Raw genomic sequence first — 21,973 nt, forward strand, 5'->3', positions numbered from 1 at the left:
AGTTTGTGCTGGGAACGTCGTCATCTTTTTTTGTGTTCCATTACAAAATATCGATATTTTTTTTTAATTTGCAGAAGCAGCATTGCAGAGTCAAAATGTAATGTCTGTACCTTTCCTGGGTCAGTTGGCCAAAGATAATGGTGGTTTGGGAAGAAAGGGAATCGATATCTAAAATTATACGTTGACTTTTGATCTCGGACTGCATCATCATTACCAAGAATGGCAAGGAAGTTCTGGAGAGAAATAAAAGGTAATTTGATTTTGTACAAAGAGAAACAAAAGATTCGATGATGATGATGATCGATGATGATTTAATTAAAAATCCGTACACTCGTATAGCAAAAATAAAAGTTGGTAAACTCAAATAGGAAAAATAAAAATAAAAAATTTCAACGATATTTTTATATCTTCATAAAATATTTATAATATATTTAAGAAAATAAATTCAGATTTGACTAAAAAAAAAATAAAGAAGTTTCTTGATGGCACTATCTCCTTTTGTCTGGGACTCTGGGGAGGCCTAATGCCTATGATCAATCAATGCAGAGGTTATCGAACCGCCAAATGTCATGAAAATGGTAGTGCCGTCTTTGATCTTTCGTTTCTGTTGTTTTACCAAAACTTCGTTCAAGCACTTCTGGTTCTTCTGTCTGCTCTCTCTGTCTCTCTTTCCTCCATTGTCTATTCCTTATCCTCCACTCCAAACTCTGCTCCACAAATCATCCTTGCCTTATCCTTGACTGCTAATTTAGGAAACAAAACCAAATATGGAACAAGATCCCATTTATCAGTTCCTTATTTGAGTTCCTGTTGTCTTTATAGCGAGCAGATTGTGCACTCCTGCAGCCACAAATTTCAATCATAAACAAAACCCGCTATTTCTTTTTCCTTTCTTTTGTCTCCCAATCAATCTGCAATGGAGAAATCTGGTTATGGTCGTGATGGTATTTACAGGTCACTAAGACCAAAACTTGTCCTTCCTAAGGATCCTAACCTTTCTTTGGTCTCGTTTCTTTTTAGAAACTCCAATTCTTACCCTCATAAACCGGCTCTTATTGATGCGGATTTGTCTATAACCTTATCTTTTTCAGAGCTCAAATCCATTGTCATCAAGGTCGCTCATGGATTACTCAACCTGGGCATCTCCAAAAATGATGTTGTTCTTATCTTTGCTCCCAATTCTTACCAATTCCCTATCTGTTTCTTGGCTATCACTTCCACTGGTGCTATTGCAACAACTGCAAATCCTCTTTATACAACCTCAGAACTTTCGAAACAGATTAAAGATTCTAATCCCAAGTTGATTATTACAGTCCCTGAATTGTGGGACAAAGTCAAAGGTTTCAATTTGCCTGCTGTCTTTTTAGGACCCAAACGAGTGTCTTTGCCGTTGGAGTCAGGTTCTAGAATCACAAGTTTCGATTCTTTGGTTGGGTTAGGAGGATCTAATTCTCAGTTTCCTTCCAGTAATGTGAAGCAAAGTGATATATCTACGCTTTTGTATTCGTCAGGGACTACAGGGGTTAGTAAAGGAGTGATTTTGACACATGGGAATTTCATTGCTGCTTCTTTAATGGTCACCATGGATCAAGCAATGGCAGGTGAGATGCACGATGTTTTCCTTTGTTTCTTGCCCATGTTTCATGTGTTTGGATTGGCTGTGATCACTTACTCACAGCTACAAATGGGAAATGCTGTTGTGTCAATGGGAAAGTTTGAATTTGAGATGGTTTTGAAGACTATTGAGAAGCACAGAGTGACCGATATGTGGGTTGTGCCCCCAGTGGTGCTTGCTTTGGCTAAACAGGATATGGTTAAGAAGTATGACATTTCGTCGTTGAGAAATATTGGTTCTGGTGCTGCCCCTCTGGGAAAAGATTTGATGAAGGAATGTGCCAAGAATTTGCCTGATACTATAATTTCTCAGGTAGTTGATTTTGCTGGTTTTAATGCTTAAGAAAATCATAATTCATGTTTAAGAAAATATGAAATGTTTCGAAGTTCACGTTTATGCACAGAAATCATTTCCTTTTGATTTGGAAAAAAAGAAAAGAAAAGAATTTCTTCTTTCTGAATCAAGATGTTCTCTGTGGTTTTAGGGCTATGGCATGACTGAAACTTGTGGCATTGTATCAGTGGAGGATTCGAGACTAGGTGTTCGACATTCTGGCTCTGCTGGAATACTTGCTGCAGGAATTGAGGCCCAGATAGTCAGTGTGGAAACTCTAAAGCCTCTCCCTCCTAATCAGTTAGGGGAAATATGGGTCAGGGGACCCAATATGATGAGAGGTAAGATGCCATCTAGCATGCTTCAATGAGAAGCTTTCAGTTCTTGCGCAAATGGCTGTGTTAGAACAAAAACTAAATCCTGTCCAACTAGGAAAAATAATGAGATGACTAACTTGGATTAAAATTAGATTATCTTGACGGAATAACATCTGAAATATCCATTTAACTAAAGCCACCATGTTTGTGCAATCCATTGGCAGGTTATTTCAATAATCCGCAAGCCACAAAAGATACCATGGATAAAAAGGGTTGGGTCCATACTGGAGATGTTGGATATTTTGATGATGATGGACAACTTTTTGTGGTCGATCGGATTAAAGAGCTCATCAAGTATAAAGGTTTTCAGGTACTATCTAGTAAAGGAAATTCCTAAATATATGTAAAATTGTTTATTGCCTGAAGAAATACATTGCAACATTACTCACGCAATTTGGCTATTCTGAGCTGAATGGCTTCTGAATGGTGTTGACATTTTCTTGATCGATTTTCACTAGGTTGCACCTGCAGAACTGGAAGGGCTGCTAGTTTCTCATCCTCAAATTTTGGATGCTGTTGTCATCCCGTAAGTTGAACACAAGGATTTGTGCCACTGACATCAGCGGACTCGTGAAAACTACTTTAATGTACTTTTATATCGTAAGTTCATGCTGCTGATTATTTGCATCACTTACTCTCTGTAGATATCCTGATGCTGAAGCTGGTGAGGTCCCAGTTGCATATGTTGTGCGCTCACCCAATAGCGCACTGACTGAAGTAGATGTTCAGAAATTTATTGCTGATCAGGTAAGTGGCAGATTATGCAAAGTAGTGCGCTTTCTTGAGAATCATAATTCATTTAGTAGAATACAGTTCGGTTTGATTCATCTTCTATCTCCTCTTTGGAACTATGAATTCTGAATTCCATTGGATTGCAGAAAACTTAGGGGAACTTGCTCTGCACAACTATCAAAGATTAGGCAACACATAGTAATGTAGTAATATCACTATTCTAACTGTTAGATTCTGTTTTCTAAAATAAATTCATGCCATCTAGTTCTCAAAGCTATGCTGAGTCCTCCATCATTGTCAGTCCAGTAGCTCTGTTGTTGTTGCTCGTTCAAAAAATGACATCTTTTTTCTTTAACTTGCATGTGATGTTTGGATAAGTTTTTTTCTGTAACTTACAATCGATTTTTTTCTATGAAGTGGAAATACTTACGCATATGCACTCTGTGCATGGAATACATATTTATTTTTTTCTGCGATAAGTACGCCATGGCCGACACTTTGTTCAGCTCACCATCGACCCCTTTCTCTGTTTTGCAGGTTGCACCTTTCAAAAGATTGCGGAAGGTGACTTTCATAAATACTGTACCTAAATCAGCTTCAGGAAAAATCCTCAGAAGAGAGCTCATTCAGCAAGTAAAATCCAAGATATGAGGTTCCACGGTCCCTTCGCGAATACTTGGCTTGCAGGAGAATCGACCTGGATTCTTAACTTGGCTTCCATTTCTCTTCTTGTTATTGAATGAAAAAGGATTTTTATTTAAGATTTCCAGTTACTAAGTAAATTGTTTTTTCAACATGTTATGGAAGTTACTATCAGTCTCAAGTAATCTACTGTTCTTCAAATGTTGCCCAAGGCTTACTTCAGGCTCTAGGATTCACTGGATGTCGCAAGTCCAAAGCATGATCCGCCATTGAGTAGCATCAACAAAATGCTGTCTATCACAACTATCTAGACAATTGATGAGTAGTAGTTGTACTCAGAACAATAAAACCATTCCTCGATCGCAAGAAGTCTATGAACCTAATTATTAAATAGATGTGAAAAATAAAAACTACTAGCAAGAAGAGAGAAAATTAGCTAAAAGATAATCCAAAACCAATGTTGCTTCCACACTCCACACATCCCTTCAATTGGTATGTTCTTTGTTTCAGGCAGGAAGAATTCAATGAAGTCATAATAGCCACAGAACATGCATAGAAGATGAACAAGCCAAATTTCCTGAGGCAAAGCATGGGAAAAAAAACAGTTGGTCAATCAAGAAACGTAAGCAAAATGTTAACCAAAACAGTGACGCTTTGCCCACCAGAACAGAATTCTATTGGAAACACTTCACTTGGCACCAAGCATCCCCATGATATGTGAAGGCTGACAAAGAAGCAAATACACGCCACAACAATCCCTGTCACGTCTCTTCCAAATTTCCTTAGCATTTAATGTGTACCGACAGCAGAGGAAAGCGAAGCATTATCTTTATAACCAATGCTTTGGAACAGCACATGAGCATATAACACGACCATATTTATGCCATCAAATTATTGGAAAAGTGGAATAAGTATGGCAATGGCCAATTATGGCCGAACTCTCTAACGAATATTACTCTAGGGATGCTTCACTTCATCAGCTGACTCACAGGCCACGATCAAATCTTGGTACTCAGTTATATTCCAACTTGAAGAAATTTTTACCTTCAATTGTTCTATAGCAAGTTTATCACATGATGAGCAACATGATGAACTCAACAACTTAATTTGATGCTTAACTGATCTCATCTTGTATATTCAAATTAATTATTTTTCATATGCCATTCAAACAAGGTTTCAATCACAAAATTAGCAAGAAGAAAAAGACGAAAGCACTCTCTTTGCATGACAACAATGCATGCTTTATTTCAATTAAAATATTATATTCAAAATAATACTCCATTAAAAAAAAATTACCTTGAATCATAAATAATTAAATAAACACAATATTAATTCAATAAATTTTTTTTCATAGTCATAATCAACCATTACTTTTTTTATTTAGTTAACCATTCACCTTCTTATAGTAAGGGTGAGGGTGAGAGTTGGGATCCCTAACTATATCATTTATAATCCTTGTATAGTACTATCTTTCTCTCATGATACTTTAATGTGGCCTATTAGGGTAGTAAAGATCGAAGATACTGCCACAACAAACAATTCTCTCTTAATGCTCCTAGATAAGGCATCAACTGCAAAGTTATCTTTGTCTTTTTTATATTTAATCTCGAAATCAAACCCTAAAAGTTTAGCTAACCATAAGTGCTAAGATAAGAAAGTTATTTTTTGCTCTATTATATATTTCATGCTGACATTATTCAAACCTTGAAATGCTTGCCTTATAGGTAATGTCACTATATGAAGTATGGCTATCATGTCATTGTATATAGACAAGATTTGTTGTTTTAGACCTAGAGATTTGCTAATGTAAGCTAGGGGATGTCCTTCTACATTAATATTGCCCAATTCCACTACTTTAAACATCTATTTCTATAACAAACACCTTGTTTAAGTCAACCCACTCCCCTTGAAAAATCTCTTGTAGTAACCAATAAGGCCAAGAAATCCATGCAAATGTTTAACATTTTGAGGTTTAGACTAATTGATAAGATCCAAAAAAAGATTGAACAATGAAATTTAGATTCAAGCGTAATTGAGTTTACTATTCATTTTTATGCTATCATACATAACTCTTAATCTGACTATTAGGTTGGGCTGAAATTTTACCATAAGTTTTCAAATATATTGTTCTACATTGGAATAAAATTTTAGGTCAATTAGAGTTTAGAAAGATCTTTTGATATAGGTCAACAGATGCAATATAAATTTTATTTTTTGTTGTCGTTTGACTTGTGAACTTTCTATTTTGAGAAGATTCTTTTCCTAATGATACAAAGATATTCAACAACTTATGTTTTGGAGTTTTCTAATTTTACAAGGATCTTTAATTGTCAGCTACATAGTTTTCTAATTCTACAAGAATATTTAATTGTCATCTACATAGTTTTCAAGTGTGGTAAGAATTCCTTAATGTTCCAAAATCTTTTTTCTTACAATGATTCCTTATTTATCCTAACTACACAAGAAAAGAAAAGTTGGTGGTATTTAATGACATATTACTTTCTTTGTTTGGGGATATTTAAACTTATTTCATGAAGAACTATATTTATTACTTGGGTTTTATGTTATTTTCATTATTAAAGACTTGTTTTATTTTCAGTTAGGACTTTTACTTTAACTTGAGTTCATCACAGCCTATTATTAGTCATTGTTTAGGTTTATTATGTGTTTTGGGCTTTAGTTTTTGTTAGGCTTTGTTTTAGGCCTTGGGTCTATAATCTATTAGGGTTATTTAGAAGGAATGTATATTATTTTCCTTGTTGTATAATCCAGGAGCCATGATGTTTTGAATAAACTTGTATTTTCCATTATGCAACACTTTTCTCTTTGTTGGGACGAAAAAAAAAGATTTAATTTATCAAGGTATAATTGACCTTATGGCATCTTCACATACTTCATGTTCTTAATTCTCTATAATTAATGGGTCTAATTTCAATAATTTTTGTTCTTATATACATGGTTATCTTCGGGTTAAGGTTTCTATCCAAACTTGAATTTTAGCTTTCTTGGGTTGTTTATCTACTTCGCCGTGGGTTTCTAGATCATTATATCTATAAGGTTCAAATCAGTTGGTATCAGTGGTAGGCTCTAAAAATTAGGTTATACCCTTTATTTCTTTGTGTTTTATTTTAATTTCGTGTCAATTCTTTTAGTTTCTCTTCTTCTTTGCTTCAACTCAAGTTTCTTGGTGTCATGCGCTTATGGTTTAGGTTTTCTTTTTCTTTCTATTTTCTAGTTTTTGTTATTGGGTCTTTTATTATATATAAAAAAAGCTTTTATTTCGGAGCAATTTATCCTCTTAGAGTCAAATAAAAAAAAATAAACAATCAAATCGCAGTTCTAGTTTATATGGGTTGATTCATTTGGGTAATAAAGTGAATTAAAGTTTTTAAGTATGGTCTCATTAAAATCAATTCAAATTTGAGAACTTGGGTCATAAATTCTATTCCATAGTGTTTTAATATCATATCTTACTTGTCTTTCATCTCATTTTTCAATTAGTGTCTTGTACTCACCAACGAAGAGGAAATGGAGAAGGGTTCTCGCTCAAGAAAGCAAAGAGATATCCCATATGTTTGGGGTTTTGAGGCAAGAATTTGATAAGTTTAAAGAACTATTCTATAAATGGAAAGCTTCATAGAGAGAGAGAGGGGAGCAACAATGCTAAAATAATGAAAAGATGGAAAAAAAAAAAGGTTGCTATTTTTATACAAAGTTATTGGAGTTTGAGTGTTGGCAAGAAAAAAGCTTTGAAGGCTTATACAAGTGGCCTATGAAACATCCATTATACTTATTGAAGATTAAAGGATAAATCATATTGAAGAGACATGGAATGATATGATCCAAGAAAAGGTTGAGCAAGAAAATTTAGATTTAAATGTAGTTATGCTTATTGTCTGCCTTACGCTATTAAACATAAATTTTAATCCGATAATTGGATCAAGCTATAATTTTACTAGGAGTTTCAAAATATATTTTTCTACATTGGGTTAAAATTTTAGATCAATTGGATCTCGAGAAGGTCTTATGATATAGGTTAACACATGGAATATAGATTTTATTTGTTGTTGTTTAACTTATAGGCTTCATATTTAGAAATGATTCTTCTCTTAATGATACAATGGTATTCAACAACTTATTTTTTTATGTTTTTAGTTCTATAAGGATCTTTAATGGGCAATAACATAGTTTTCAAGTGTGGCAAAGAGTCCTTAATGTTTTAAAATTCTTTTCTTATAAAGATTTCTTATTTATCCTAACTACACAAGAAAATAGGGGGCTGGTGGTATTTAATGGCACATTACTTTGTTTTTTGGGGCTATTTAAGCTTGTTTGATGAAGAACTATATTTATTATTTGAGTTTGTGTTATTTTCATTATTAAATGCTTGTTTAGTTTCAATTTGAACTTTTACTTTAACTTTAGATTCATGACAGCCTATTAGTTATTGTTTAAGGGTTTATCTAGTGTTTTGGAATTTAGTTTTTGTTGGGCTTTATTTTGGGCCTTGGGTCTATGATCTATTAGGCTTATTTAGGAGGAATGTATATTATTTTCTTTGCTGCAAAATCCAGCAGCCATGATGTGTTTGAATAAACTTGTGTTTTTCATGATGCAATATTTTTCTCTTTGTTAGGACAAAAAACAAGTTTGATTTATCAACTTATAATTGAGCTTGTGACATCTTCACATACTTTGGGTTCTTTATACTCTATAATCAACAAATCCAAGTTTAATTTCCAATACTTTTGGTTTTTAGGTACATAGTTATTTCTAGGTCGAGGTTTCTTTATCAATCTTAGAAATATAGCTGGGGTATTAGTTAGCCTAAAAGGCATCACAAGGAATTCATAGCGTTCATTATTAGTTCTGAATAATGTTTTAAAAATATCTTGCCTTGCCATTTTAATTTGATGGTATCCAAACCTCAAATCCACCTTAAAGAATATTGTTACACCAACCAATTCTTCTAATAGCTCATCCACTAAGGGTATAGGAAATTTATCCTTAATTGTCAGCTTATTAAGGGCTTTATAGTCTATACAAAGCTTTCATGAACCATCTTTATTCTTAATTAGAGTCATTAAAGAAGCAAATAGGTTGTTGTTTGGCTGAATTACCCTTGATTCCATCATTTCATTAACCATTTCTCCATCATATTCTTTCATATTCCAGATTACCTATATGGTCTTAAGTTAACATCTTGAGCTCTTTTTGTGTGTTATGGTGTGATCATGGCCTCTGATTTAAGGTAACCCTTCTGGCTCCTTAAACACCTCTTAGTAGTATTTCAATAACTCCTTTAAAGCAGTATTCTTTTCCTCAATAGGAGGTAGGGTGGACAACATAAAACACGTCATATTATCAGCTTCCTCTAAAATAATCAAACTACACAAGCTCACCTCTGTAAGTTCTGATGGATTATCTAATAAGCCATTCAATTGTTTAAACATAATAATATGTAGTTTGGTAGTCTTATCCCTGGTAAGCACTACTTCTTGACCTGGCCAAGTAAAATACATCCACAACTCTTTATAATCTGATACTATGTTTCCTAGCATAACTAGTCATTGAATACCAAGTATCATGTCATAGTTGTTTAGATCAATAACAAAAACATCAACCATAAAATCTACCCTTTATATTTTCCACTTAAAGTTCTAACATATTGCAATACAATACATAGTTCTACCATTTGTTTACTCAATTGTTAAAGGCTTAATAAATTTTAAAGTCACATTGTAACTTCTTAGATGATTTTGTGCTTAAGAAATTATAGGTACTACCTAAGTCAATCAAGATAAAGACTAAGTGTTTACTTCTTCTACCAATGACCCTCAAAATATGGTACCTCATTGTACCTTCCAAAGTATTGAGGGGAAATGAGAGGTATGATTGTCTCTGAATTAGCTTCTTCCTTAACATTCTCACATTTTTTATTATCTTCCTCATATTCCACTATGCATAATGAATATAGTTTCTTGTTCTTACATTTATATTCAGGTATAAACATGTCATCACACTAGAAACATAGGCTCTTGACCCTTATTTTCTCTAACTCCCTGGTTTTTAATGATTTGGTAGGTTTTATGTGTTAGTGTGTTATTGTTTAGTGGGTTTACGCTTCTAAAGTGATTTTAGAAAGGATAAAGTTTTGTTTGGGTAGTTTGTAGGGTGGTTTGTGTGGACTGTTTAATTTGATTATTGTGTATAATCGTCTATAAAATAGTGTGTTGTCCTGTAGATGAGCAAGGTTGTAGGCTTGTTTTAGGGTTTTTTTATTCAAATATCTTGACTAAATTTTTTATCTCACTTCTAATCCTCTAATGAAGAACATGATGGCCTATTTTTCATTGATTTCAGTCATGTTCTATAAAATATCAAAGTCTTATATATAGATCTCAAGACTTCTAAGTTATCTCTGTAACACCCCAAGTTTTCTTAATCAATATTAAATATAAACTCATGGTATATCAGACACACACACATACACTTTAAAATCATCCTATTTTGCAAAATGTAGGGTGATACCTTACTCTTGAGCAACATTCAATTAAATAGATTCTAAATTTATCAAAGAGAAGATTTTCCATTTTTTAACGAAGTTTCAATAGAGTTTCTCTATAAGAAAGCTCTCCCTAAAATTTTCATATCCTATCACAACAAAAATATTCCACATTTTCATCTCAACATATGTCAACTGTCATAAATAAAATCATTCATGGCCGTAACTAACCATTCCATCCTTCCTTAAAAATTAATTTCACATTAATCATATGATTATCGAATGCATGGGTTCAAACATGAATATACTAGTAGATTACATGAATTTTAAACTAACTACATTACTTCTAATTACAACCATTTTAAATTAACATATATCTAAAACCATAACTATCCAAACTAACTATTTATTTACAATAACTAGGAATACATCTTAAAACATATATAAGATTAATTACATATCGTGTTTGAAAAATTACAAAACATTACCTAACACAAAATTTATATACGAAAACTAACAATCACTTCTAGGGTGGATGATAAGAAGAACCTGAAATACATATTTAAAAATAATGTCAATTATACCATTAATTATATTTACACTTAATGGTAGACCATAAAATAAATACATATACAAACTATCTTATTTTCCTGAACCAATGTCCTCAATATAATCCTTGCCCCTATTCATACTGCCGACCAAACCAATTTTGCATAATGATAGCCCCTGCATTTACAACCAGCTCTCTCATAGCCCGAAATATTACCTCCTACTCATGTGGCCAACTAGATAATTTATATAACAATGACCCTCAATCCTCCACTCTTGGGGCAAGCTAAACAATTGAGTAACAATGGCCCGCATTATGTTTAATAACAGCTCTTGCTCCTGCGGCTAGCTAATAGCTTAAACCTAGGTTAACTTAAGAATGTATAATCTTCCTTAAGTTATATTCGATAGCCCTCGCTCCTATAGCTGACACACTAAAACCACTTATACATTTATAATTCTCATATTCGAGTATATCAATAAACACTTAAAGACATAGTTAGTACAATTATGAATTTATAAAATCAACAGTTAAGGTATCTGATACCTATCTGAACCACCATTCAAACGTGCCCCCTCTATAGTAGGTCCTGATTAGTACTTAAAAGTGCATTTTCATTAAAGTTTTATATCATCATATTCCACTTAAAGTATCATTAAATTCCCTAACTTAAGCATGTTTTATATAATAAGTCTATAACATGAGATATTTTTAATTTATGGTAAATGTTCATTTGAATGCAGGCATATCTCATAATTTAAAGGATTGATTGATGTGTTTAATTATTGAAATTGAGAAGACAAAAAGAAGGTTAAGCTTAAAGAAGAGATGCTGGTTCAATTCAAACTGGAACATCATTCGGTTATTGGATCATAACTAAAGCTGTAGAACATGGATTTAGGTCTGGTTTATATGGATGGAAAGCTAAGATATAGGCCTAAAATTTTCATTGGAGTCCAAGGTTCAAAACAGTCATTTTCAAGCTCAAATTGTAGCAACAAAAGAAAAGTCGGAATCTGTCTTGTAGCCCAGACACTATTCAGTGTTTAGCCCATATCTCGAGTTCTAGAAGTCCAAATGAGCTCATTCTTGTTTTGTTGGAAAGATGAGACAAATGCCCAAAACTTTCATGAAAACTATCTATTCAAATTCTGACGTTAGCAATGATGTTTTGTTCAAACAAAAAGATAATGGTTGTCACCAAGTCAAGAGGTGGCCACCCACTCAATAATTAGTCATCTAATCAATAGTTCTGAATTTTAGCCTATAAAAAGAGGCATTTGCCATACATTTAGACATCTTGGTTTTCAGATCAAGATCATATTCTTGCTTTGTTTCTTTGTATTTTTGTAATGTTTAAGTTTTGCTTTCATTAATATCTTGTTTATGCTTTTCTTCATAACTATGTTCTTATCTAGTTTATTTATGTTTCTCTTCTTCACAATGTTTAGCTAAGTTAATTTTGTCAATGTGAAAAGGATACATTAATGGTGTAAGAATAAATATGATATAAACTCAACATGGACTTTAATATTTGATACTAACATGTTTTGTATTTGTTATCTTACTTACTCTTAATAACTTACTTGTTAAATGGTTAATCTAGATTTATGTTGTACAACCTTGGTATAACAAATACTTGACATTTTCATAGCCTACTGTATGGTATAACCGACACTTGTGCTATGAAAGGAACTTGATTTGTTGTTAACATAAGTTATCACCATGAATACCCGACCATATTTACAAGTATTGACATTACTCAAATAAGATAAGTAATTTAATCATGTTAATAATTTATAATCTGATTGGAACCTCCTTTGTGTGTGGTTTCCAGTTGAGTAATAAAAAAAGTTTATACTATACTTATTTGAAATACCATTAGTGGATCCTCTAACCTTGACAATTGTTTTATCCTTGTTTAATCCCTACATCAATATCACATTTCAAAAATTCTCTTCAACTCCTTTTCATTTATTGTTTATAATTTTATATAGTTCACCTCCCTATGGTTCGACTCCGGTCTTACCGGGTTATTTATTACTTCGACACTTTTACACTTGGGATAAGACATTAATCTTTTGATCATGTCAAGTCCCGCCCCCAATGTGCCTTTTATTCACAAGAAACATCCTTATCAAAATCTCACCAATTCAATTTTTGAATATTTAATTTTATTAAGCACATCTTGACCATTTACATATATTACTACCACAAACATTAACATGTAATTTATATCTATATTAATCTCTTTTGTGCTCTTAAATTTATTTTTTTCATAATACTATCAACACACTTTGATTTCACATTCCTATTGATATTCAAATAATTTCCTAAATTTAAGATATCACTATATGTCATACTATCAATTTTCCTTACACTACATTACCCATTCTCTTTTATTTCTTATACTCCTTACATATAACATTTATTCAACAATATGGACACTCCTTTCATTCATTCTTTTACAATCATTTCCTCATATATATATATATATAAAAGAAATCATAGAATTCCAACATATTATCCATCATATTCTATACACACTCTTGAAAAAATTCAATTTAAACTAGCACATATATCCAACAAATTACATATAACTGACACTTATCTAGCACATACATTACATTCAACCAGTATTTATTCAGCACATGCATTACATCTAATCAACACCTATCATGCATATACGTTGCACCTATTTAGCACTTATCCAGCACATAACCAGTATACAGCATAACATTACATTTAATTAGTACTTATGTATTCCTTACCCATAATTTTTCTCCAAAACACCATTTCACACACAGAACTACTAGTTAATTCTAACAATTGCACATTATTCAAATAGTTCAACCCTTTCCCATTTTTCTTTTATCTATTATGGGCGACCCTATAGGCTTTATTTTCCCTAGGGTTTTATTGAGTTTATTTTCATATTTCCACTAGTTAGGCTCATCTTATACCCCAATTTAACAATTTACAATTACTTTACCATTTTTCCCAAATTTTTCCAAAAACTCTAAAATAAAAATTTATAACTTCCCCTCCTTTTAAACTCATACATAAATTGCTAAAATTAGAGAGGTATAGTATCTTACCCCAAGAGTTTTGAACCTCCTTTAATACTTTTCTAGTAAGTTTCTCCTTCAATTCTCCCTCCTCCTTCACTTTCCCTTACTTCTCTCACTAGTTCTTCACTTTCTCTCTCCTAGAAACTATCCCACACACTTGGTTTTATAAGAAAACTAGAAAAGAAAACCAATCCCTCACTCCCCCGCTCTTTATTCAAATGAAAAAAACGAGGATAAAAACTCAAAGCTTACTTCATTTCTCCCTATGTGCTGGTCAACGAGTTTTCAATGAGAGAAAAAAGAGAATTTTTTGCTCCATTTCCAAAACTACCCTCATTCTTTAGTGACGTGTTTTTTCGATATTTAACTCGATGACTATTATATTTCTTCTTTTTTTTAACTTATTGATAACTTTATTCCAACCTAAATGTATAAGAACCATTTTTTCTCTCCCAATTATCATTCAATTATTTTATTTCTGTTAGAATTCCACTATAATTTTAAAAATTTAAACCATGGTTCCTAATTTCCATATACAGGTTCCCAATTAATTTGTTTGGATGAATACACTGAATATAATTTTATACTTTCCATTTTTTTCATCTTATATTCTTTCTATATTTTATTATTATTTTATTTAAATTCTTTCTATATTTTAAATGCGAGAGTTTGAATGTTTTTATTTTTTTACCGGGAATTTATAGTCTCAGATTCATTAGCTCCTTTAATGAGTCCTTCTAACACCCAAACCTAACACATAGAGCTTTCACATATTCCTCATATGTTATCTCTTGATCTCTCAAGCTTCTAGTGTAGTTTTGATGCCAATATAAGACTCTACTATCTAGATAATAGGAAGTTAACTTAAATTTTTCAGAATAGTGGATTTCTTCCATATCAAAGTATTAGTTATATTTATACAACTATTTGTGTATAAAACAAGACTTACAAGTGGTAGTGTTGTTACCCTTTATCACAAGACTTACAAGTTTTAACAGCAAAATCTTCATTGTGTAGATTCAACCTTTCCCTAATGGAACTAGACTCAACAACATTTTGTTGTAGGGTTTGTAGGATTAATGTGTGTTGGTAGGAAAGACCTCTAATGAAACCAATCAACTCACCTAGCCTAGCTTCTTTATTAAATTTGGTATTCTCTAGTTTTTTATTATAGAAATCCAGTATCTTAACCATGTGCTCATACTTTTGTAACATATTCAAGAGAATCATCTAATCTTTTAAGGTCTTGAGATTGAGTTTCAAGGGCCATTTCACCAATCCAAAAATGAGGGGCTTTGATACCACTTGCAGTGTTCTATATTTCGATAAAACCTACTTGGAATATTCGTTCTGTAAAATTCTGTTATGAAAGTCTTTTTTTCATGTTTACCACCTGTTAATAAATGATCTAATAACACTTTGCAAACACTAATCAGTAACCAAATAAATAAAGAATGCAAAAAATTTAAATCCACAAGGTATTTGGTTATGAAGAGAAAACTTTTTGAAGAACTCTTTAAAATATATATATATATATAACCCTCTGGGATAACCAAACTCGGGATAGACTATTTTTTTTACTAGCTTGAACAATTACAACAAAAGTATCTCTGAATACAACCGTTTGTGTCTACACTACCTTACTTGATGAGACAGTGAACCAGGTTATGTCTCCTATTATAGTAGCTTGTCAATATATCTGGCGATCTTCAAACAGTTGTCATCCTAATTGAAACCTCCAGTTGCTAACAGTTCACACAGGAACTCCCTCTAAGAGTCTGCAGGCTCTCCAACTTTTCAGTAACCAATTCTCCTCGAGAATTTCCTACACACTCCTCGTGTGTCAAGAGTATGTGATGTGAAACTCTGTGTAAACTCCTTGACTGGTTGGCACACTTGCTTCAATGTAATTGATGTTTTTACGTTTTGAAAATCTCATCTGAAGCAAATGACACATACTTTTCTTATATACATTCTTATGTGAAGAATAAGGATAATATTTAAATTTTCTAATTTGTCATGTTGGTAACAAAATGCTAACTTATTTTACATAACCACTAATAAAGTTATTTTTGAATAACTTTTTTTATGCTATCTGAATTTATCTCTTAAATAATATAAATTAATCAGACGATTACATGAAAGATAATGTTAACTAATCTTAATAAACTTCTATCTTAAACAAGTTATTTGTTTATCAATAATGAAAAGATCTTCACTAATTTGAACCAACATTTACATATTACATATCATGAGTTATTCTTCGAGATGACAATACTATCCTTTATGCTAGGCAAATACGCGGCACTGACAGTAACTAACGAGAACACTAACACAACTAACTCTTGGAACCAAAATGTTGTGGTGGATACTGCTTAATGAAATGTTGTGTTTCAACCATCTGTTGAAAGAATGACAACAGTAATTCTTTTTGAATTAATCGAAACCTAGCCCCCTTTCTCTTGCATTTTCTTTTTCTCAGCAATGCACGTACGTTTTCTTGATTTAAACTTGGTTACAAGCATTTTTTTTAAAATATATATATATATATATATATATATATATATATTGATGTTCAAGTTGGTCCGAGGATAGCCCTTTTTTTTGGAAAAAGGAAAGAAAAAAGAAAGTAGAGAAAGGAATGGTGCCACGTAACAATAGATTTGGCGGTTGAAACTTGGCTTTTCAGTTTTGGGATCATCAAACTGTAACCTCTCATTCTTATTCTCTCCAAAAAAAAAAAAAAAAACAGATATATACATTCTGCGTGGTCAAAGGAAGAAACAGAAGAAAAAGTCCTGTAATTTTTAGAGTTAGAAACAAACTAATAAAATCAATCGATCAGTACCCAATGACAGCAATAATATCATCACCAGCTGCAACAGCAACAACAAGAACAGCCATTTTCAACTATGATGTCCAATTTGGAAGGTTTTGTAATAACAAGAACAACAACAAAGGTTGCAGCTTTCTCTCTGTACATTCTTTTTCACCACCAAAATTGAGTCCTAAACAACCCCACAGGGTTAAGCTTGTGTTTTTAACCAAAGCTGCTGATTCAAGCCAGGCCTCTCCCTCTTCTACTGCTACTGCTTCCAAAACTATTATCACTGATGATGAGTTCTCTCTTGCTAAGGTATTAATCTTTTTGCTTCTTCTTCTTCTTTTTTGTCTGGTTTTAATTTGTGTCGAATTGATTTCCTTCATTAAATTCGTTGTAAAAATTTAAGTGAAATAGACCCATTTCATGTTTGTGCCATTTTTATTTTTTTTTCTAAAGTTGAGGTTTTTACTGTTGTTTATGATAATATTTGCATAAGTAATTGGTTTTTGATTAACTAAAGAACATATTGGCGTCAAGGGATTGGGTTTAGGTGTTATGGATTTGAAGTTGTTGTTTTTTAGTAATTTGTTGCTGTGGTTTGCCAATTTTATCAATTTAAAGTAATGGGGTTACCAAAACTAGAAACTTGTTTCAATGAAAATTGTATAAGAAAATAAGATGCTGATAAATGATGGTTTTTAGGCATTATGTTGGGATTTTTAGAGTAAATTTTGCAATTGTGGTATTCGGCATTGGAAGGCAACTTCCAGAGAATAAACTTAACTATCATTACTTTGGATTGTAAATGAGATTTGTGAAGAGATAAGGAGGCTTTGTAGAATGTTTGCTCCTTCAGGCCTAGAAATTACAAATACTGTTTGATAGGCACGAACAGTTTTCTTACCTTTATGGGGTTCAAGTCCAAGGTGATATGAGTATTATCATTTGCAATTGCGAAAAGAGTATTTGTTAAGTGCTTGTTGACTAATTCTTATTCCAACTGTTGTATTTTGTTGTTCATTACACTATAAGCGGCGGTTGGGCTACACTCATTTGTTGTAATTGTCAAGTACGTAAACTGTAGTTTTGTTAATAGGTGATCAGAGGTGTTGTGTAATGCCATATTTTAAGGATAAGCACTGGTAAGCTTTTGAGTTAGATTCCTAGATGCTAACACTCTGACTTCTTTTGTCACTTGTGTTGTTCTCTGTTGATCAGAGCAGTGATTGTCTTCCATAGTTCAAGGTTAATGGGATGCAGAGTTTGTTTTTGGGGGAGCCATTTATTGTGCATTATAGTTTTGTTGGAAAACTCCCAGTGATAACTAATAGCCAAACATTCCCCTCATCTTCTTTAGTCTAATCACTTATCTGAATATGCTTTGGCTAAGACTTGACACATGCCTGCTTGCTGCATAAGTTTTAGCAAACCTGGTGTCCTCATCTATATGTTCTGATTAATGAAATTATAGTGTTTTCTATTGTTTGCAGGTCTCATTTGGTGTTATTGGACTGGGTTTTGGGATTTCGCTCCTGTCGTGAGTTATTTTCCCTTTGATTGTACCTAAGTAATCTGAAGTGACTGCTGGTCATGATTTGTGCTTGATTTACAGGTATGGTTTTGGGGCTTACTTTAACATCCTTCCAGGATCTGAATGGTCGGCGATAATGCTAACATATGGCTTCCCTCTTGCAATAATTGGTATGGCTCTCAAGGTAAAAGTTTTCTTTTCCTCATGACTGGGATTTTATGACACTCATGTCATAGACTATTTATTCTGTATTTTTAATTTTCTTATTGGAGATCATTTGGAGATTAAGGTAGCAAGTACAAAAAATAATGTAGACCTCTTGAAACATATTTGTTATTCGTGTTTGTTTTGCATAACCTGTTTCCTTAAGTTGATATCTGCCCATGTGTGTCTAGTTATAGATGGTTCCTTAGATTTGCTTTCAAAGGAAGGCTTTAAAAACCATAATGGAGCGCTTAAATTAAATGACATATACGGTTTATTTAAGTGGTATCCTTTTACTGCGGTGCAGTATGCAGAACTGAAGCCAGTGCCATGCTTGACTTATTCCGATGCTGAGATGTTAAGAGAAAAATGTGCCACTCCAATCCTTAAACAGGTATTTTCAGCATCTGGACACAGAATGTCGGAAATTAATTTCAATTAGCTCTTTTTCTTATTTATTCCAAGAATTCTTCTAATTAAACTCCTAACTCTAGGGACTTAGCTTAGGAAATCTGATAATATGATTGGACATCTCATCCAGACTTAGTCTTCTCATACTAGTGTGAATATTAGCTTTCTTCAACAAATCTTTCTTAGCCGGTTAGTTTCCATCATGGTATTATTTTGAGTCATATGTTTGACTTTATTCACAATCCCAATTCTATTTGACCTGGTGTGTGGTTAAGGTAAACAGGGACAATTTTTGCTTAATGCTGGACCAATTTCGAAGTCCTAAATTAAGAGCTTCATTACTCCTTCCTTGCCAATATTTTAGCATCTCTAAAATTCAGGATTAATGTGCATCAGTATATTATGCTCTAGAGAGTTAAAGATTTAACATGGCATCCCTTTCAGACTTGTAATATATTGTTGGATAATATAATATTCATTGTGAAGTTTCTTCCTGTAATAACGTTGTGCTATGTAGTTGTTTTATGCAATGATGCAAAACCTTGTAGCATTTTGCTTTGCTCTTCCATAAAATAGCCTGTTCTTGTGCTGACTGCAGACATCTTTACCAGATGTAGTCTATACTATGATAATGCTTGCACAACTATGAAGCATAGTATACTCTTTCACATTTTGAATATAGGGTGACATCTGGAATTATGTTTTTTTGTTTCTCTTTAATCAGGTCAGGAACGATGTTATAAGATATCGGTATGGAGACGAGCAGCATTTGGACGAGGCATTGAAACGAATTTTCCAGTATGGTCTGGTATGCTACAAATGATTATAATTTAATAGTACCTGGTGCATGTTTTCTGGATTATCTTTTTGATCAATGAAACTGGATTAATTTTGTTTTAAAGCTCCTGCTTACATACTTTCTCATGCTTCCGTGTTCTGCAGTGTATATTCAAGGCAATAAGGCATCTTAGGTTCTACTGCTCACACTTCTTTTTTAATTCTGCTTGTGTACAAAATTTTAGAAAAAAAAAAATGTGTATCTGATGTATGATAATATGCGCATTTGAAAAATCTCTTCCTGGTTTCTGCGATATGAATATTCCTAAAACCTCATCTTAGGGAAGAGAATTTCCTTTCTTATACTTGTGAACAGGGGACTAGAACCAATGATTACCGGATTTTTTCTTTTGTTTTTTTCTTTATTATTTTTTGGGATCGGTCATTACAAACCAGGCATTTGTTTCAGAAGGCCATGTGGTGTGTGAACTTTAACATTGGCCGTGATACATTAGCTCAGGACAGTTTCTGGTCACTTGACAAAGTATTGCTTGAATTTGTTTGGTTGATGTACCCTTTTATATAGTCTAGTTGATTGATGACAAGGTGAAACCAAATTCTTCTCGAAGAATTGAAAAGGAACTTCTCTTACATCTGAGAATATGAATTCTGATATATGATCTGGCATTTTGTGTATTTGGTGCATTTATTTAAAAAGGAGATAATATATATTATTCATGTTCTTGTAACTTCATCATCATGTGCTTTGCCTTGAATTTCAGGGTGGAGGAATTCCGAGGCGGAATGCACCTATTCTGCAGATGATCCGTGAAGAAGTATGTTCCTTAAATACATATTAAACTCTAAAAACAAAACATACTGATTGTTGTATCCTACAAGAACTTTCTGATGGACGCTGTCATTAGCTGCAACTTCTTGGGTCATATAATTGGAATGCAACTTATGTGATGGTTCACCAGATGCTTTTGATTGGTCATCTACAAGCATAATTTATTAGTCAAGAGATGTTGAATTGCTTAGAACCCTGAAATTTTGATGTCTGTTTCGCTATGCTGCTAGGTTTTTTCTGATAGGTGGACGCATGACTTCTTTTTTTAAAATAAAAATAGCCCTTTTGTTCTCTTTCTCTCTGACTGACTCTGTAACTAAAATGATTTTGGAGAACTATACCTTGAAACCAGTTGAACCAATCCTTGCCTCCTAAATACTGTTCAGATATGTGAATGGAGACTCTTTGTTGACTCGTATAATATCATTTTGATCGTATCATACCTTGTCGCAGGTCACAGAGGATGGTAAATACTGTCTAGTCCTGGTCTTCGAGTCAAAGGCTTTGCAGCTGTCAGACTTTGAAAAAAGACAGGTAAAAATTGCACGAGGTTCACTAGAAGTTAAGCATTTTAGTGTTTGCTAAAATTTATATAAAAAATAATTATTATAAAGCTTATGTAAGAGTTCTTGGTTGTCTTGAATTCCACCTTGCAATTGCATTTATATCATTAATTTCAGAAGAGATTAAAGAATAATGGCATGCTGATTCTTTAATCTCAAATAATGTTTTCAGGGAAAATTCACTTCATTCTTTGGACCAGATATCACAGCTGAAATTGGTAAGAGCTACATTTAATGCTTTGGTGTAAACATATGCTTTTGGAAAGCTTTCAAAGGCAAGGAACAGCTTGGAATTCTTTATGTAGTGAATTGCGGAGTCATGCTAATCAATAATGATTTGCAGGGAAAGGAGAAAACAATCTATACGAAGTTCGACTTGTTTCCAACTTAAACGCCAACGCATCACCTTCATGAAGTGCTTCGTGGTATCATCTCACTCTGCTATCTGCTTGGTCTTTTCTTCATATACATATACTCCCTTGTGAAAATTTTGTGTAACGATGTTTAGATTTAGTTTGTCACTATTTTTTTTCTTTTTTTCTTTTTTTTTTGTAAACCATAACATCTTGGGGAAACATATACATGCTACATATAATCTCAAATGAAAGCCAGGAGAAATTCGTTTTACACAAATCTGTTCTGTAAGCAATGTGCGCAAACCTAACAGGGTTTTCACCATGAGGTACCCCCCTACATTCAGTGCGAAGAGATTGCTAAATTCTAGATGCCTAGCCGCATTGCTCCCTCGTCACCTAAAATTCTTATTGTGATCCTCTTGGCAGCCACCTCTACCGATGTATTGTTAGTTATGGTTTCACCTACTTGAAGTGAACTTAAGAAAAACAATGTTCTTTAGTGTACCTCTTGCTTGCTAACTCTTTTTCTTTCTGCAAAAAAGCAGAAATAAATGCAATTCATGCAGAGTATACTGAAGCTTTTGCGCAAGTGTTTTCAGAAAGAGTCGAATGAGATTGCAATGTAATTTCCC

The 21,973-nt window shown here is 33.0% G+C and overlaps 2 protein-coding genes across 2 annotated transcripts; both read left to right on the top strand.

The window, feature by feature from the left end:
- The first annotated feature begins 489 nt into the window (after positions 1–489).
- On the top strand, positions 490–3,916 carry LOC7494541 (probable CoA ligase CCL7). Its single transcript, XM_002305246.4, has 6 exons — positions 490–1,927; positions 2,100–2,289; positions 2,490–2,635; positions 2,784–2,851; positions 2,970–3,072; positions 3,595–3,916. Exons 1-6 carry the CDS (start codon positions 917–919, stop codon positions 3,706–3,708), a joined length of 1,632 nt encoding a protein of 543 aa, XP_002305282.1. The 5' UTR covers positions 490–916; the 3' UTR covers positions 3,709–3,916.
- Positions 3,917–16,551: 12,635 nt separating this feature from the next.
- On the top strand, positions 16,552–21,618 carry LOC7494542 (uncharacterized). The gene is made up of 9 exons (XM_002305247.4): positions 16,552–16,961; positions 18,140–18,186; positions 18,262–18,364; positions 18,692–18,778; positions 19,520–19,603; positions 20,355–20,408; positions 20,876–20,956; positions 21,158–21,203; positions 21,329–21,618. The coding sequence occupies exons 1-9, from the start codon at positions 16,677–16,679 to the stop codon at positions 21,397–21,399; spliced, it is 858 nt and encodes a 285-aa protein (XP_002305283.2). The 5' UTR covers positions 16,552–16,676; the 3' UTR covers positions 21,400–21,618.
- Positions 21,619–21,973: the final 355 nt, after the last annotated feature.

The sequence above is a fragment of the Populus trichocarpa genome, chromosome 4 (genome assembly GCF_000002775.5).
Source record: "Populus trichocarpa isolate Nisqually-1 chromosome 4, P.trichocarpa_v4.1, whole genome shotgun sequence".
NCBI classification, from domain to species: domain Eukaryota; kingdom Viridiplantae; phylum Streptophyta; class Magnoliopsida; order Malpighiales; family Salicaceae; genus Populus; species Populus trichocarpa.

Coding starts and splice junctions, on each gene's coding strand:
- LOC7494541 (XM_002305246.4), top strand. CDS start 917: ATGGAGAAATCTGGTTATGGTCGTGATGGTATTTACAGGTCACTAAGA. Junction 1,928..2,099: donor CTGATACTATAATTTCTCAG/GTAGTTGATTTT, acceptor CTGTGGTTTTAG/GGCTATGGCATGACTGAAAC. Junction 2,636..2,783: donor TCAAGTATAAAGGTTTTCAG/GTACTATCTAGT, acceptor GATTTTCACTAG/GTTGCACCTGCAGAACTGGA.
- LOC7494542 (XM_002305247.4), top strand. CDS start 16,677: ATGACAGCAATAATATCATCACCAGCTGCAACAGCAACAACAAGAACA. Junction 16,962..18,139: donor ATGAGTTCTCTCTTGCTAAG/GTATTAATCTTT, acceptor TATTGTTTGCAG/GTCTCATTTGGTGTTATTGG. Junction 18,187..18,261: donor TTTGGGATTTCGCTCCTGTC/GTGAGTTATTTT, acceptor CTTGATTTACAG/GTATGGTTTTGGGGCTTACT.